Source organism: Eptesicus fuscus, chromosome 16 (assembly GCF_027574615.1).
Source record: "Eptesicus fuscus isolate TK198812 chromosome 16, DD_ASM_mEF_20220401, whole genome shotgun sequence".
NCBI lineage: Eukaryota > Metazoa > Chordata > Mammalia > Chiroptera > Vespertilionidae > Eptesicus > Eptesicus fuscus.
This window is the reverse complement of record NC_072488.1, coordinates 35,336,053-35,351,964: the sequence shown is the minus strand read 5'-3', so window position 1 is coordinate 35,351,964 and position 15,912 is coordinate 35,336,053. Positions and strand designations below refer to the sequence as shown.

At 34.6% G+C, this 15,912-nt stretch overlaps 1 protein-coding gene and 1 pseudogene across 2 annotated transcripts in view; one reads left to right on the top strand and one right to left on the bottom strand.

Annotated features, from left to right (window-relative positions):
• Positions 1 to 15,912, top strand: part of USP34 (ubiquitin specific peptidase 34) — a 243,367-nt gene that overhangs the window by 98,698 nt on the left and 128,757 nt on the right. For both annotated transcript variants that reach the window (XM_054728434.1, XM_054728433.1), the window contains 3 exons: positions 6,086 to 6,175; positions 8,723 to 8,818; positions 12,824 to 12,906. In XM_054728434.1, the coding sequence (XP_054584409.1) occupies positions 6,086 to 6,175; positions 8,723 to 8,818; positions 12,824 to 12,906 (269 nt within the window). The remainder of the gene's footprint in view (positions 1 to 6,085; positions 6,176 to 8,722; positions 8,819 to 12,823; positions 12,907 to 15,912) is intronic.
• Positions 14,972 to 15,902, bottom strand: LOC129151907 (protein S100-A10-like; annotated as a pseudogene).

The following is a 15,912-nucleotide window of genomic DNA, read 5'->3' as shown; positions in this document are numbered from 1 at the left end:
GAGGCATTCCCTGTACACTAATCATGTAATGATTTTAAAAAAATATTTTTATTGATATTGAGAGAGAGAGAGAGAGAGAGAGAGAAATATCCATGTGAGAGCTAAGCATGATTGCTGCCTCTCCTGCACGTCCCCTACTGGGGATGGTACCGGAAACCTGAGCTTGTGCCCTGACCAGGAATCAAACTGGCAACCTTTTGGTGTAGGGGACAATGCCCAACCAACTGAGCCACACAGGCCAGGGCTCACTTAATGAATTTTTTAATGGCTTCAAACATAACTATTATGTTGAAGTTAATTTTGCCCTCAGACTTTACTCCTCAGAGGGTTGCTATATTATGCTAGTCTTACTTCTTACTATAGAAGACATTAGTCATATGTGACAATACATAGAACATAGTGGCATTTTTCAGCCGATGATATATGCAACATATGCAGTATATATCAACTGCATTTACTGAAGTTATCATTGCAAATGGAAAAAAAAAGTTTGAAAATATTTTAATCATCACTAGTTTGAGTTTCCTGATTAACCAGTGGTTTCAGTGGGGGTGATTCTCTCCCCTTTGTCCCCAGTATTTATGTCTGGAGATACTGTTTTCTTTTTTCTTAATATATTTCTATTGGTTTCAGAGACGGGGGGAGAGAGAGAGAAACATCAATGATGAGAGAGAATCATTGATTGGCTGCCTCCTGCATACCCCACACTGGGGATCGATCCTGCAACCCCGGTATGTGCCTTGACCAGGAATCCAACTGTGACCTCCTGGTTCATAGGTCGACGCTCAATCACTGACCTACACTGACCGGGCTGCAGATACTTTGGATTGTTACACTAATGAGTAGGTTTAGAGGTGTTATTGTAGGCTGGGGTTGCTGTTAAAAATGCCTGCATAATCGTTCTCTGTAATATTTAACATGTGCCTTGTGCACATTTATCCCTAGGCAGATTGGTTTATAAGGCACATCCTTCCAGGCAGAGGACAGCCATGTACAACAATTATCTGGTCCAGAATGGCAGTAGTGACCACATCAAGAGTTGAGAAATCCTATTCTAAACACAGTTTATCATCACAGTAAGAAAGAAAGAAACTTGCACAAGTGTGCTCATATTAATAGGAAAGTTCTTATGTTAAATAAACGGGCCAGTGTATCTTTAACACAATTACCATTTTCCTTACATTTGAAAAAAATCAGAGGTTTACTTCTTGATGATGTTAGTTTTTTATGTACTTAGAGGCTTTATGTTTCTTTTTATTTCTCTATGCTAACCTTTTCATTTTCTTTCTAGTTCCTCACTTGCCACGGTTTGTAAACCTGTCACCATTTTTTGTTTGCTTTTGCTTTTCTGTGGTCATATTTCAACTTATTTTATAAAATGAATGTAGCTTTTTTGGAACAATAATTTGGACTCATTACTTCTCAGGAAACAGATCTGAAGAAGAAACTTAAGTCTTCCATACTCACCTATAATTCTATCATTTATATGGAACCATTGCAAACATTTAAAAAAATGCCTGCGTAATCTTTCTCGGTAATATTTACCATGTGTGTTGTGCACATTTATTCCTAGGCAGATTGGTTTATAAGGCACATAAATAACATTTCAACAGTGCAGGAAGTCTACTAAAGTTACATGCAGAAACACGTGGTAGAATGTGTTTGCAGAATGTTGTCATAATGTGAGAGCATGAGGCAGAAAGTAGCTCCCACAATGAAAAGTCTATTATCAGCTTAATGTTTGTACCAAGGATGAGTGAGACAAGACTACTGTCTAGTGAGTAGAGTACAAATGTAAGGGTTGGGTGGTAGTCAGCCCTGTTAGTTGTTTATGTTTACTAGGTCCACATCCGGTCCCTAGGGGTCCCAAGGCATCCCTGAAATTCTGTGTCCTAAGAATTGAATTGAATTGAGACTCTGGGAACCTATCCAGTGTGCTATTTTTTGCCATTGATTCCCTATAGGTACTTGAACCCATGTGTTTATTTTTTTTTTTTGCCTGTGTGTACAAATGATTTCTTGAGTAAAATGATTGCATATGTCAGGAATCCTGTTAATATAAATAAAGGGCTCAGATAATTAAGAAATGGATGATATTGTGTACTTTTTTGTTATGTTTTAACCTTCATAATGACTATATTATAAACAGGGTTTTACATCAACTCTTGTTATATACAGTTGGTTGTATGGAAAAAGACATAATACAATAATCAATAAATAATTTATTATTTATAAATAAATAAAAGATGTCAATGCCCCTGACTAAATAGGTATATGATGTTTTAAAAATTCTTGCTGCACACCAGTGTTCAGCAGGACACAGGTTGAAAATTGCTGGCTTGGTAATATTCTTCTATTTATAACAGAAATTCTTAGAATCACGCAAAGAACTACGACAGTTTAGTGTAATAGCATTTTTCTTCAGTCTAAAATTAGTATCTTGTTACTCTGGATTATTGAACCTTTTTGACATTGTTGCCTAGGCTTGTGTTTTGGTATTTGAAAGGTTCACTCTTGGAAGAATTTTTGAAATAAAAGTTTGAATATACAGTTCTTTTTATATTGAGTTTTGTAAGCATTCAGCAATCAAAGCTTCAACATGGGAATATTAATTTATGTCACCAATCAAATAAATTGTCCCTATTTTGTAAGTGATTTTTAGTCTATAATAAATAGGTACTTTATATATTTTTTTCTTCTAAATTTATCAGTTTAAATAAAATGCAGTATTTTGGGGCCTTTGAATTTGGATTTAGTCCTTTCTTATAAAGTATTCTTAAATGTATAGCACTTACACCCTGGCTGGTTTGGCTCAGTGGATAGAGCATCGGCCTTCGGATTCAAGGGTCCCGGATTCAATTCTGGTCAAGGGCACATGCCCAGGTTGCGGGCTTGATCCCCAGTGAGGGGCGTGCGGTAGACAGCAGATCCATGATTCCCTCTCATCATTGATGTTTCTATCTCTCTCTCCCTTTTCTTTCCTCTCTCAAATCAATAAAAGTATATTAAAGTTAAAATAAATGTATAGCACTTAAAATGTGACTTCTATATTCTTGGAAATTTTTTTTTTTTTTTTAATGGAGAGAGAGAGAGAGAGAGAGAGAGAGAGAGGGAGAGGGAGGGAGGGAAGAAGAAGAAGAAGAAGAAGAAGAAGAAAACTTGGAAAATTTTTAAGGAGAACATTTTTCTGATAATCTTAGGAAAAACTTTAAAAATGTTTTAGTAATTTAATATGTAATCATTTCTTGATAATTCAGTGGTTATAAATAAATTGTGGAGAAAAACATGCCTCTTCGGGGAGTAATAGAGGGAAGATGAGTCTCATTTCTATCCAAATTTCTGGTTTTGGTTCTTTTACATGAACCACACCATTATCCACTCAACCAATGTCCATTTAACAAGAATTTTGAAAACATGCAATACCTGACTAGTCAGGGGCACTGATTTCTTTTCCCTTAGATTGTAAAAAAAAAAAAAAAAAAAAAAAAATGACAACAGCCCACACAACAATAGCCATCTGGTGTGAATGAATCAAAACTATGTGCATTGTTTTTGTCAGATTGGCAAAAGTATACTCTTTAGGTGTGCCACAGAATTTTAGTAACTAGTTTATGTGTGCCATGAGAGGAAAAAGGTTAAAATCACTGCCTTAGGTCTAGTGTTTTATATGTTAACTAGAGGGCTGATGCACGAAAATTCGTGCAATAGTTGGCCTTCCTTCCCTGGCTGCTGGCACCGGGGACTCGGGCTGCTTCCCTCCGGCTGCCAGTAGGCACCCAGGACCTGGGCTTCCCCTTTTATTATTATAGATTCTTAGGAAAAACCACAGATGTTTCTGAAATTTGATAAAGCATTCTAGATAAAGAATCTGAAATTCCCCTTCATTCTCGATGGCCTCTTTTTCCAAACACCACTACTGTGCAGCTTGCAGAAAAATATTAAAAAATTTTAATACTTAAAAATATACTTTTTAAAATATATATAGAGCTACATATTTTTTTATTTTAATCAACTACATAAAAATGGAATTGTAATCTCATGGGGTTTTAAGAAACTGACAGTTTTTGACAGTCATATTTTAAAAATGTACTTTAAATGTTAATGTTTTTAAATAATTTGAAGAATATTTATATTGTACTTACCGGATATCTCAGGCACTAACTGTCCTCATTACTTCACTATCCTCTAACGTTCTACTAACGTACTGTTTTTGTTATCTGGTAGCATTTTATTTTTGTCCTGGTTCTTCATGATGGGTATATAGCATTTAAAAAGTTGGTCATCACCCTGACTGGGTGGGGCTCAGATGGTTGGGGTATTGTCCCGTACACCAAAGAGAGGTTGTGGATTCATTTCCTGTTCAGGACACATACCTAGGTTGGGGGTTGGAACCCCGGTTTGGGCATGTAATCTCTCTCTCTCTCTTTCTTTCTCTCTTTCTCTTTCTCTCAAAATCAAGAAAAACATATCCTTGGGTGAGGATTTAATACATATATAAAATGTTGGCCATCTCCTTCCTTGAGAATCTTGCTTTTAAGTTCTTTGCTGGTTCATTATTTAAGTATATGTTCAGTGTGCACCATATGCAGAGAATTTTAATAAGATAGTCTTTGCTCTCATTGAGCACATATCAATGATGGACACATTAAATAAAGGAATATTTTTCAGATGATGAAGAAAAATGGGAAGGAATCAAGAGGTTCCTGGGGCAATTCAAGGGTGTTATTTAATAGAGAATTGTCCTGGCCATCTTTTCTGATGACAGTTGAGGAAACATGAATAAAGTAAGAGAAGGAGTAGTCTTGCAGATAGATATTTAGGTAAAGAGCATATCCAAGTACAGGCAGAAGCAGAGGCCCCTAGCATTAATGTGCTTGTGTGTGTTGAAGGGATAGCAAAGAGAAAGATCGGAAGGAAATAACGTTAGACTGATAGGAGGAGGAAGGACATATCACACAGGGCTTTGTAGTCCAATTTAAGTACTTTGGATTTCATTCATAAATAAGTTTTCCTTTCTAATTTCTGCTACTCAGTATTCCATCACTATTTCCCTCCCACTCAAACCTGTTCCTCTGTTATTCCTGGTACCCTTCTCAAAAGAGTAGGCATTTTGGAGGACTAACTTGACACCAAACTTGTGGTTAGGGTGCCAACTTTTCTCTTTTAAAAAATTCTTTCAAGAAGCCATATTGGCTCCCGAGCTTTAAAAAAAAAAAAAAAAAAATCAGTATCTCATTAGAGTTTGTCCTTCTTTCAAGGCTCATGCAGCTAATCTCCTTACCTACTAAGACTTCTGGGATTTGTATGCCAATATCTTCCTTATACCCCTTCCTTTCAGAAGATAGGCATGCTCAGATCTACTTGTGTGAGCTTTTCTATTACTCTTTTGCTCCTTCATACTTGAGGTGTATGGTGTGCTTTCATTATTAACATGGCTCCTAATGCAGTGAATCTCAACTTGGATACAGATCACAGTAAATGAGAATTAGGGAGAAAGTGATAATTTGTATAGTTTGAAATAAATGTTCTCTACATTATTGTTTCTCAGAATGTGGTCCATAAACCCAACGGTTTGTCACTGGTGATCTTGTTATAAATGCAAAATCTCTGAACCTACCTTAGACCTACTGAATCAGAATTTGTATTTTAACAAAATTCCCTCAGGTGAATCAAGTGCACATTAAACTTTGAGGGTCCCAACTCTGGCTGCTGTTTTCTATTTTCCTTAATTAAATTCTCAGAGCCCCCATAACTTGTTAAAGAATATGTACTTTCATGGAAAAAAAAAAAGACCAAAAAAATTACCTTTAAATGCTTTTTACTTGTTTTAATACTAAGATTTTATAGTGTATTTTACTTTAAAAGTCTTGGATTGGAATTTTAAAACTTGATTTCTTGCCCCAATGTATAAATTTGTATTTCAGAAGAAAAAATTTTAATGTTTGTGTAAGAAATATATATGTAAATTCATTAAATTCTTTTGCATTTAAGATCTAAAAAAGAGTTGAATTTCTGTAAAAAGCCAGAATTACTGATAGCAGTTAAAATTAGTTCATTCTATAAATACCTGTTTTTGCTGTTTCAGATCAGTTGTAATTTCACTTCGGCTTCTTCCAAAACTGTTTGGTACTTTTCAGCAGTTTGGGAGTAGTTATGATACACATTGGATTACAATGTAAGTAAATGAAAGAAATGTATTCATTTTAAAGATCCTTTTTCAAGTCATAGTTATCAAATAGGGTTTTTAATAACTTTCTGATTTTTATTCTGTACCAGAAAGTTTTGACTTTCATGTGGTTCAAATGTTTTCTTAGATTTCTAAGTGTTATCCCTTTCACTTAGCCCCATGGAAATTATATTCCAATCAGTAGGAAAATCTGACTTTTGTATTCTTTGTAGTTTGAGAAAAATGTTGTAGCAATTAATGCTCTAATTTTAGGGTGAAGATTTTTAGTATACCTGGCCATACCAAAGAACTCCTGAAGAAGATCCCCCCTAAAATAAACACTACACTCTAGGATGTCTTTTATTTTTCCTGTTCCTAGGAATTGGTTCTAGACATCATGTTGGGGTAATCTTGACCTCATCCTATTAATCAATGTTAAAAAATTCTTTGTGAAATTGATCTAGTTTTTGGTAACATTCTAGAGAAAGTTAGCTATCACAAGCACTTCATTAATCTCTAAGAATATGTTACTTTATTCAAAATAGACTTTTGGAGAGATTTAGAGACATTTAAATTTTAGGAAAAATTAGATCTGTTGAAGGACTCATTTTTTAAGTCAAGTAGGATGACTTTTTACCTAATTAGCTTTTCAAACCTAAGATTAGATGGTAAGAGCACTTGCACTTTGCTTGCTTTCAAAATGAATACCATTTAAAAAATTCTTGGAAGTCTACATTGTAGTTCTATATAGGATGAAGTTAGTTGTTTTGAGTTATAGCTCTTGCTTATTTATAGCTCTTTTAAAGGTGATCTATTTAACATGAGCCTCTATTTTTTTTTAAAAGCATCTTAGAAAGTCTTAGGTTAATATTGCAATATGACTCCAGTGGTCATTCTAGATTGTGAATGCAAGGAAAGTCCTTGAGCTGCTAAACAGAGGGAAACTTTTAGTATCCTTAAAATACAAGAATAGCGTGAGTCTTACTTCATTGACACTTCCCATAGTGTTTAAATGGCTGAATTACAAAATTCTAAAGTATGAAAGGGATTCACTTGGGCAAATTGGTGACATATTGTGGCCATTTGAGGAGGTTATTATTGAGGAGGAAGAAAGGGTAACATTCTTGTAGAAGAGGCAAACTCAATATATAGTTACTTATCTAGTACCTGAACTTAAATATATTGAGTTGAAACTCTTTGAGCTTGTTCTTTAAATTAAATGTAAATAAGCTCAGTTAATGACAGATCACTGGGTCTCTAACATGAGACTGGTATCCTAAATCTTATCCAGAACCCTGAGCTCCCTATGATTATTTAGTATCAGTAATAACAAAAACCATTTATTGTGAATCTGTTATGTGCAGCAGCACTCAACATTGGTACATATTATCTGTTAAACTCTTATGGCCATATTTTAAAATTGGAAGTTGTTGTCCCTGATTCTCTTAGTAAATGTTCAGGTAACCAGCAAACAGATTTCAAGAGGTCAGGTTACTTGCCCAGAGCTGTGGAGCAAGTCTGTTAGAACTCGTTTGAAGCCTAAGTTTTAAGTTTTCTTTCTACCACTTGATCTTCATTAAATGATTGGCAAAGGGAGAGTAACTTATTTTGAAAAGAGAACTATATAGCAAAAGCATGATTTAAATTACATTAGAAGTTTGGGAATTTTAGTCTTTTTACATCTATACATTTTAGCTGATATATTGCTAGAAATATTGTGTAAGATAGATTGTTAGTTATGGAAGTTAAAGACCCGGGATCTTTATCACTATTTCTTTTTCCCCCCTACGTTGGAGTTTAATACCTGAATATTTATTTAATTTTTAAAAATTATTAAAAATAAGCAGATTACATGTTGATAGTAAACTTTTCTGGTTTAGTAATTTTATATTGTATGTGTTTTATATGTCAGGGCCTCTACTAAATTCTGCTAAATAATAACCAGTGCATACAGTCTATTATATGGACTGTGTCAGACATTTTTAATATTCATGATAGTCATTTATAATTAGCACTGTACCAGACATTTTTCCCCTTCACAAGGATTGAGTATTTTGAGATTAAAACACATTATAAACTGATGAACAAAAATAAATACAGAGGCAAAGAAGCATTGAACAGACTGTTCAAATTACAGCAGGAAGGCAGGCAGGGGGAGAGTTGGGGGGTTAAGAGATCAACCAGAGGACTTGTATGCACGCAAGACAGGGGGCGGGGGTGGTGAGGTCATGTGATGGGGGGTAGGGGAGGCTGGGGGCAGGTCAATGAGGAAAAAAAAGGAGACATATGTACTACTATTTGTAATACTTTAAACAATAAAATAAAAAAAAACCCAACATTGATACTTTAATAAAAATCAAGGTGTAAGTTTTGGCAATAAAAAGATTTTGTATTTGAAGATTTTATATATATATAAAATCTTACATATATATATAATTTCCATTCTATAATAGTATATATTATATATAAAATTATATATATATAATTTCCATTCTATAATAGATTTATTTTCTTACCTTATGGCTTTAAAATTATTTTTTCTTTCAATTGGTCCAGGTGGGCAGAAAAAGAACTGAATATGATGAAGCTTTTCTTTGATAATTTGGTATACTATATTCAGTCTGTAAGAGAAGGAAGGCAAAAACATGCACTGTAAGTATCCCTTAATTAGGTTAGTTATGTTTAACTCTTGATTGTCCTCTGAAAGATAATTTTCCAGTGTTTCTACTTCTTTTATATAGTAAATAAAAATGTTCATTGTGAAAATTTTAAGAGAAAGGATTTTTCTAAGTTGTATTTTATAAAGTTATTTTTGTAATTCTTAATCTTTTATAACTTGGACATGGTTAACCTTCACTGTTGAGTTCTGTTGAAAGTTGTTTTCAGGAACTAAAAGTAAATTTCCCCCCAGAAATCATCAAAATTTATGTCTTAATGTATTAGGGGCATTGACTCTAAAATTTTAAATATTTACTTCCAAACAAAAACATTTAACATATAATTAATTTAAAACATTTCCCTTTATTATTTTAAATGGATACTAGTTTAAAAAGTTTAGGACATGTGTGGAAAGTTTAAAAACTGGTGGCATAACTGGTTAATATTTCATCATTAAAAATGTTCTCTGGATATGTTGTAGAAATTGGTCAGTGATATAGCTATGTTTAAAACTATGCTTATAGGGAAATGCCTGCCCAGAAGTAAACATGTAAAATTCAGAAGGTTACTGCTTGTGAGTCAATTGATGGGGACTGATAGTCTAATTGAGGAAACCAGCTCATTGTTAGTATCAGCATGTTAGTGAATATGAGAAGTAGCACAGTATTTACTGAGAAGATAAATCACACAGGAAACTTCCACATAGATGGAAACTGAGTTGACTGGAGAAGTGTTCAGAAAAGTCACAGACCTTTAAGGCATGCATACTTACCTTCAAAAATGAATTTAACAACCCTTTTGAGTTAGGTAGTCACGTTTTAAAAATAAAAACATTTAAGCTCTGAGGTAAATAACTTTCCCAAGTTCACACATTTTATAAATAGTGGAGCCAGGGTTTCTATAATTCATTTTATAAACACACATTTTATGAACAAGGAAACAGTCTGTTTTCTATAATTCCTATTCCTGAGTGTTCTCTTTTACTCTCATCAATCTCTAGTTATGTTAATGCTAAAATATATTCCATGTCTTTTCACAAGTTGACATTACCACAAACACTGTTCCAGTTCTTTTAACCAACCTCTGGATCAGTGTTCTTGCCTAAATCTGCCCCTAGGGTTGTTAATTTCTTATCCTTATTAAATTAGGAAGGCAGTATGGTATTGTTGGAAAGCACGTGGGCTTTAAGAATCATCAGACCTGGCTTTAGATTACGAATCTCTTGTTTTAACCTTATTTACTTCTCTAATGAGTTTCATTTACTTACCTTATGAATTTTTGTAAGGAGTAAATAAAATAATTTAGTAAGTAATATTTGGCACATACTAGAGTATCTATAAATTGTGTGATTACCTCGCTAAAGTAAAAAAGAAGCTTGTGCCTTAGCCCTTGTAGATTGTTCCCTGCATAAAAAATAAATACCAGTTTTTTACAGCCTACTATTCTGGGCCCTCTAAAATCTAAACTCATCCAGCCTTTCCTATTTTATTGTTCAATGATTTCTTAAGATATCCTATTCTATAAGCCTATCCAATTATTTTTTAGGTATTTCCCTAAATTTACTCTATTCCATAGTTTTGATTATAAAGGTACCACTACACAAGATGCATTCTCTTCAAATCCTATTAAAATTCTAAGTGTTCTTCATAGTCTGTGTTCTCCTTTAATTTTCCTTCTTGAAGCAGAGGTCAAGGATAATTATGGTCTCCTGAATATGAGCATCTCCATACATCCTCTATAAAATCTATAAGATAAAAAGGGAGCAGAAATTAAACCACATGTGACCCACATCCTCAGCATTTTTAGGAGACAGAGAATTCAAGTTACCTGTCAGAAGAGAAAGAAACCTTAAGTTACAAAAGAGCTACTAGTACAACCACAGCCTGTGGGCTTAAAGAGAAGGGATGGGGCGCTTAAGAGAGGGGAGTAGAAAACAGGTGAATTGCCCTCAAAAAGTGAAAGTCCCAACATTAAGTGACAAAAAAATAAACACAGGTCTGGAACTTGGTTGTTTGCAGCATTATCTACAGGGTTGTCGCTTAGTTTGTTAGTAGAACCAGAGGTGGAGCCTCATGTAAGCATTGCTTCTGTGGTAAAAAAGATAGAGGAGTAGTGCTCTTTGGAGGTGAGTTTTATATTTCTGTAGGGTACACCAGAGCATCTTTCCAATCATCCAATCTGCTTTTTTGCCTGGCATTTTAGAGAATAAAACCTTAGAGAGATGTTGTCTGCACTATTTTGGTATAACTTCTTTGTTCCTTCAGGTTGTAAAACAGTTTTATATTTGCTACTTTTTGCTAAAGCATACTGAGTTCCTGGCACATTATTTTCTACTTGTTCATTGGGCAACAGAAGTGTAGAGCCATTGTTCTGTGGAAGCTGAAGAAGGGGTGACAGACTGGATCCAGGCTTCCTAGGGTTATGGTTCTCTTACTCTGATTTGCAAGTGAGTATAGGGAAGAAAGTATAGGGAAGAAAGAAATAAAGGCAATTTGTAAAGAACAGGACTTTATTCACCTTTTATGTCTGTGACCAACGTCCTTCAGACTCAGTCTCAGAGTACTTCAAGGCCTCTGCTACAAAATGTGTGGTATTAGAAAAGGATGAGAAACTATTAATAGCTGTCCTTGAATTCTATTTAGGTAGCATTTTAGTCTGTGATTGGTTTATTGTATTCCAACCTTCCCCACCCCAGCCACTTTGCCACATGTACTTTCATCTTTACAAAGAGCACAGCAACAATAAGCAGAGTTCCCTCCTTCTCTCTCTCTCTCTCTCTCTCTCTCTCTCTCTCTCTCTCTCTCTCTCTCTCGCCAATATTAATATGAGACAATAAAGAGTAGTAAAGGTATATCCAGCAAACTCAATCTGTAGAAAAACTTTAAACTTTAACAGTGAATTTAATGAAATTTTTTGAAACTAATTTTGGGAAACTTAAAAAAATCTGTACTTAAAAATTATTGGAAATTGTGAATTAAGAGGCTCCTACTCTGTAAACTGGATTGTGGATCAGGGCTCAGGCTGGTTTGCTGCCTTTTGTTGGCAAAGTAATTTGGGCAATTCATCTACAATCAGCCTTTTGTTTTGTAACATAGAGATAAGAACTCATGATTGACTTAGTTTCATTGGTTGAGTGCTCAGGTGCTTGTAGTACTAGAATGTTGTGATACCACTTCGTTCAGTGTGCAGTTCACAGGGTTGCTAAAGGAATCCTAAAACGAAAACCTGATCATTATAGCTTCCTCTCCTCCCAATATCGTTCAGTGACTTCCACCCAGATCAATACCAGCCTCTTTTGTCTGACATTCAGGCTGGCTATAATCTGGCCCTCTTCAGACCCATCTCTTATGTTTCCTCATCCAGCATTTTTAAAATGCTGTTTGTTTTCAAATGCCTACAAACTGAATTCCCACAAAACTATGTAAAATTACCTACTTAATAAGCTTCCAAAGCAACTCTTAAATTAACCATTCAATTTTGTACGCATGAATTATAGTTATTTAGATTTGAATTAACATTCAAAAGTGTCAGTTGTGTATCAGCCGAATTCCTCAAGAACTTGATTTATGGAAATGATATTTTATTAGTGTTTCTTGTTTAAAGAATAAGGTTGTATCACTGGAAGGACAGTGATAATGAAACATGCAATTTCTAATTACAGTAAGGTTTTTTTTGTTAACTTGTAATTTATGTGCATGTTGCATAATTTCAAAATGTATTTGTTTCACTGTTGGGTTCTTATGTACTTTCTGCTCATTAATTTGAAAGTACATTTTCTAATAGTTTAGAGATTTTTTATAATTTATTAAATAACATAAATCTCAAACATAACATTTGACTGTATGACCTTTTTTGTGTAACCAAAGTTATATAATAAAAGTATTTAATTATGAATTATGAAAATGAATTTTACTTCTTTTGTATCATTTAAGATTAGGGCCATAAAATCTTTAAAATTAAGAAATAGGGTTAATTATTTTAATGACTTTTTATATGTAGGTATAGCCACAGTGCTGAAGTTCAAGTTCGACTTCAGTTCTTGACTTGTGTGTTTTCAACCCTGGGATCACCTGATCACTTCAGTAAGTTTTTAAATCAGTATTTTAATCAGTTTTTAGAACTGTATTGATCCTTGGAGAAGAGTCCAGTGAAATATACTTAGGCATTTTGCTTTCTTTAGTTATTATATTTTTCTCAATAATGAATGTCTTCTCAGTATATATGGCAATATGAGTATGAGCTTGATACATTTTTACTTTAGTCTCTGAAAATACCAGTTTTTCAATGGATAAATGACTCATATCAAGAACATACCATGTTAGGGTGATTACATCTTTTATTACCTTTGGTTATAGAATCTTCCTATCACCCCAGTTGGAAACAGATACTGTCTACATATTATTATCAGAGCTAATCTTACCCAATATTGCTTGGTTTCATAGGTGATAGAAATGTTTAGAGACACTAGTTTTATTTAGATTAATCTCAACCTCAATTTCATTAACAGTTAACCTTTAAAAAATTAGAGATTGGTCAGGTATATTCAGAGTGTGAACCATGTCCAAATCTGCATGCTAATGTTCTCACAAGAGAGAAGGAAGATTTATTTATTTATTTATTGCTTGCCAGATCTGCTTTTCTCTTACTAGACTATGTTATGTCTCACTCCCCACACTCTTTATGTGTGTTCATATCAGTAAACCTCATTTGTGAGGACATAGTCAAACGGATAAGTATCTTACTAGCCTGAGAGGTGTCATTACTCTTTTTAAGTCCATATCTGTGCTCGAGATGCACCAGGTGTGTTTTTTTTTCAAGTCGAGTTATTTGTAACAAATCCCACTGACATTGTTATATCAACAGATTTCAAAACGAAGACTCCTGTTTTTTATAGGAAACTAGTGTCTCATGTTACTAGGTCATTTATCATCCATTATTATAGATAACATACAGGAAATAAATAATATAAAATGTAAAAACCCTATCTTATTCATGGAGAAGTCAAGCCAAAACAAGTATTATCAGCATAAATAATTTCATGTGTACACTAAGTTTCATGTTGGCTCATGGGAAAATGTTAACCATTCTTCTATTTGAATAATGAATTATTTATTTTGCTGCTCCCATCACAGTATGCACAGTATAAATTCTTTGTACATTATAGCCACTGTCCAGATAGAAACAAGTTGAAAATTTCACTTTTCCCAGATCATAATTGTACTTTTACTGGTACAGTTCCTGTCAGGTATAATATGATCACTCCAAAGTTATATTCAGTGAGTTAATGCTGATTATTAATGTATCAACAAATATCATTTTTAAAAACTTAAAGCAATAACAGAACATTGCCTATTGAATGTGGATTGGTGATTCAGCCATTTATAAATACACCTCTGTTTTATCATTTAATTTATAATTAACTTGGGTACTATTTTTTAGGATTGTTATCTATTTTCTTCACTCATCTCTCTTTCTTAATGTGTTTAAGTTATTATATACCCTAAAAGTTGTTTCTAGTTTTATGATGACTCCCAGAGGCACAAAGTTGTTCTTAGAACAAATAATTTTGAACATCAACTACTTCTGTGAGAAACTGATAGGATACTGTTTGTTTGTTCTTTACTAAAAAAGAAATTTGTCTATTGAAGGCAAGAGGATACAAGCAATATATATTGCTTATCTGGCTTTTCTGGCTTTATCCAGCTTATCTGGCTTTAATTGGCTTTTCTTTCTCCTATTGAATGGGCTGGGATTTTACACACACACACACACACACACACACACACACACACACACACACCGTTAATCCTCACCCGAGAATATTTTCCCATTGATTTTTAGAGAGAGTGGAAGGGAGGGGGAGAGAGAGAGAAAAGGAAACATTGATGTGAGAGAAACACACCGATTGGTTCTGTCCTGCCTATGCCCCAACCAGGACTGGGGATAGAGCCTTCAACCAAGGTATGTGCCCTTGACCAGAATCAAACCCACGGCCCTTCAATCTGAGGACCAATACTTTATCTGCTGAGCCAGACTGGCTAGAGCTATTTGTATAATTTTTAAGTGTCCCAATCTGCTCATGAAATTTCATACAGGGGGAAGCTGTGGGGCACATATTCCTTAAGTGACCCATTGGGAGAACTGTTATCAGGGTGGAAGTAACTGCTCAGTGCTGCCTACTTCCTTTCCTTCATGTATATTACAGATGTCATTGCATGTGATGGTGAGCTTGACAGTTAGCTTAAAGCAGCTCTGGAAGCCCACTCTGCTGTCTTGGCACTCGTCCAGGTCCTTCATTATTTTGTTTACGTCAGAGGTTCTTTTTGATTTTCCAAACGTCCAGGGAACTCCTTTTTCATGAGTACTCTCAAGTCCTCCTTTGCTAAGTAGCCTTTATTCCCAGCAAATTTGTGAAACGTGAACATCATGGTTTCCATGGCGTGTTCCATTTTGGTGAGGTCTTGGCGGGAGGCGTGGCAAGATTGTTTGGCTGGCTAGGACTGGTGATCCTAGGATATTGTTTTTCTGCTTAAACTCTTTAGACTGGTATTGCTTCTTGGTAAATATTTTCTGAGGGTTCCTCCCCCCCCCCCCCCCCCCCCGCGTTCCCCCCCATGTTCTGGATCTCATCTACTTTTTCCAAAAAAGAGGTTTCTTATGATTCTGTCATAACTTCATATCTCTTTTGATTCTGGGGGGCAACCCCAGGCTTTGGAACCCCTTATGATATACTTTAGAAATTCATGTGATGCTTTTATTTCTATCCTTTTAGATTGTCTCATTTATCCATATTCAGACTTGTGATTGCCTTTAATGCCTTATTTTTGAATAATTCTTTGACTTCCTTCTGTCACACTTGGGAATTATTTAATACTTGGGTCAAAGTACCATACAGATTTCATCTCATTACTTTAGCTTCCCCGCTGATTGTATCCCCTGATGTGTCGTTTTTCTCTGTTTAGGCAATCAGTTCCATTTTGCTTTATCAAAAGGATCCTTTTTTTTCATAGTTCACAAAAATAATGTTTATTAGCATGCATTGTTTACCTGCTGTGTGCATAGAATGAGCTTTGAACATGGTATCCACA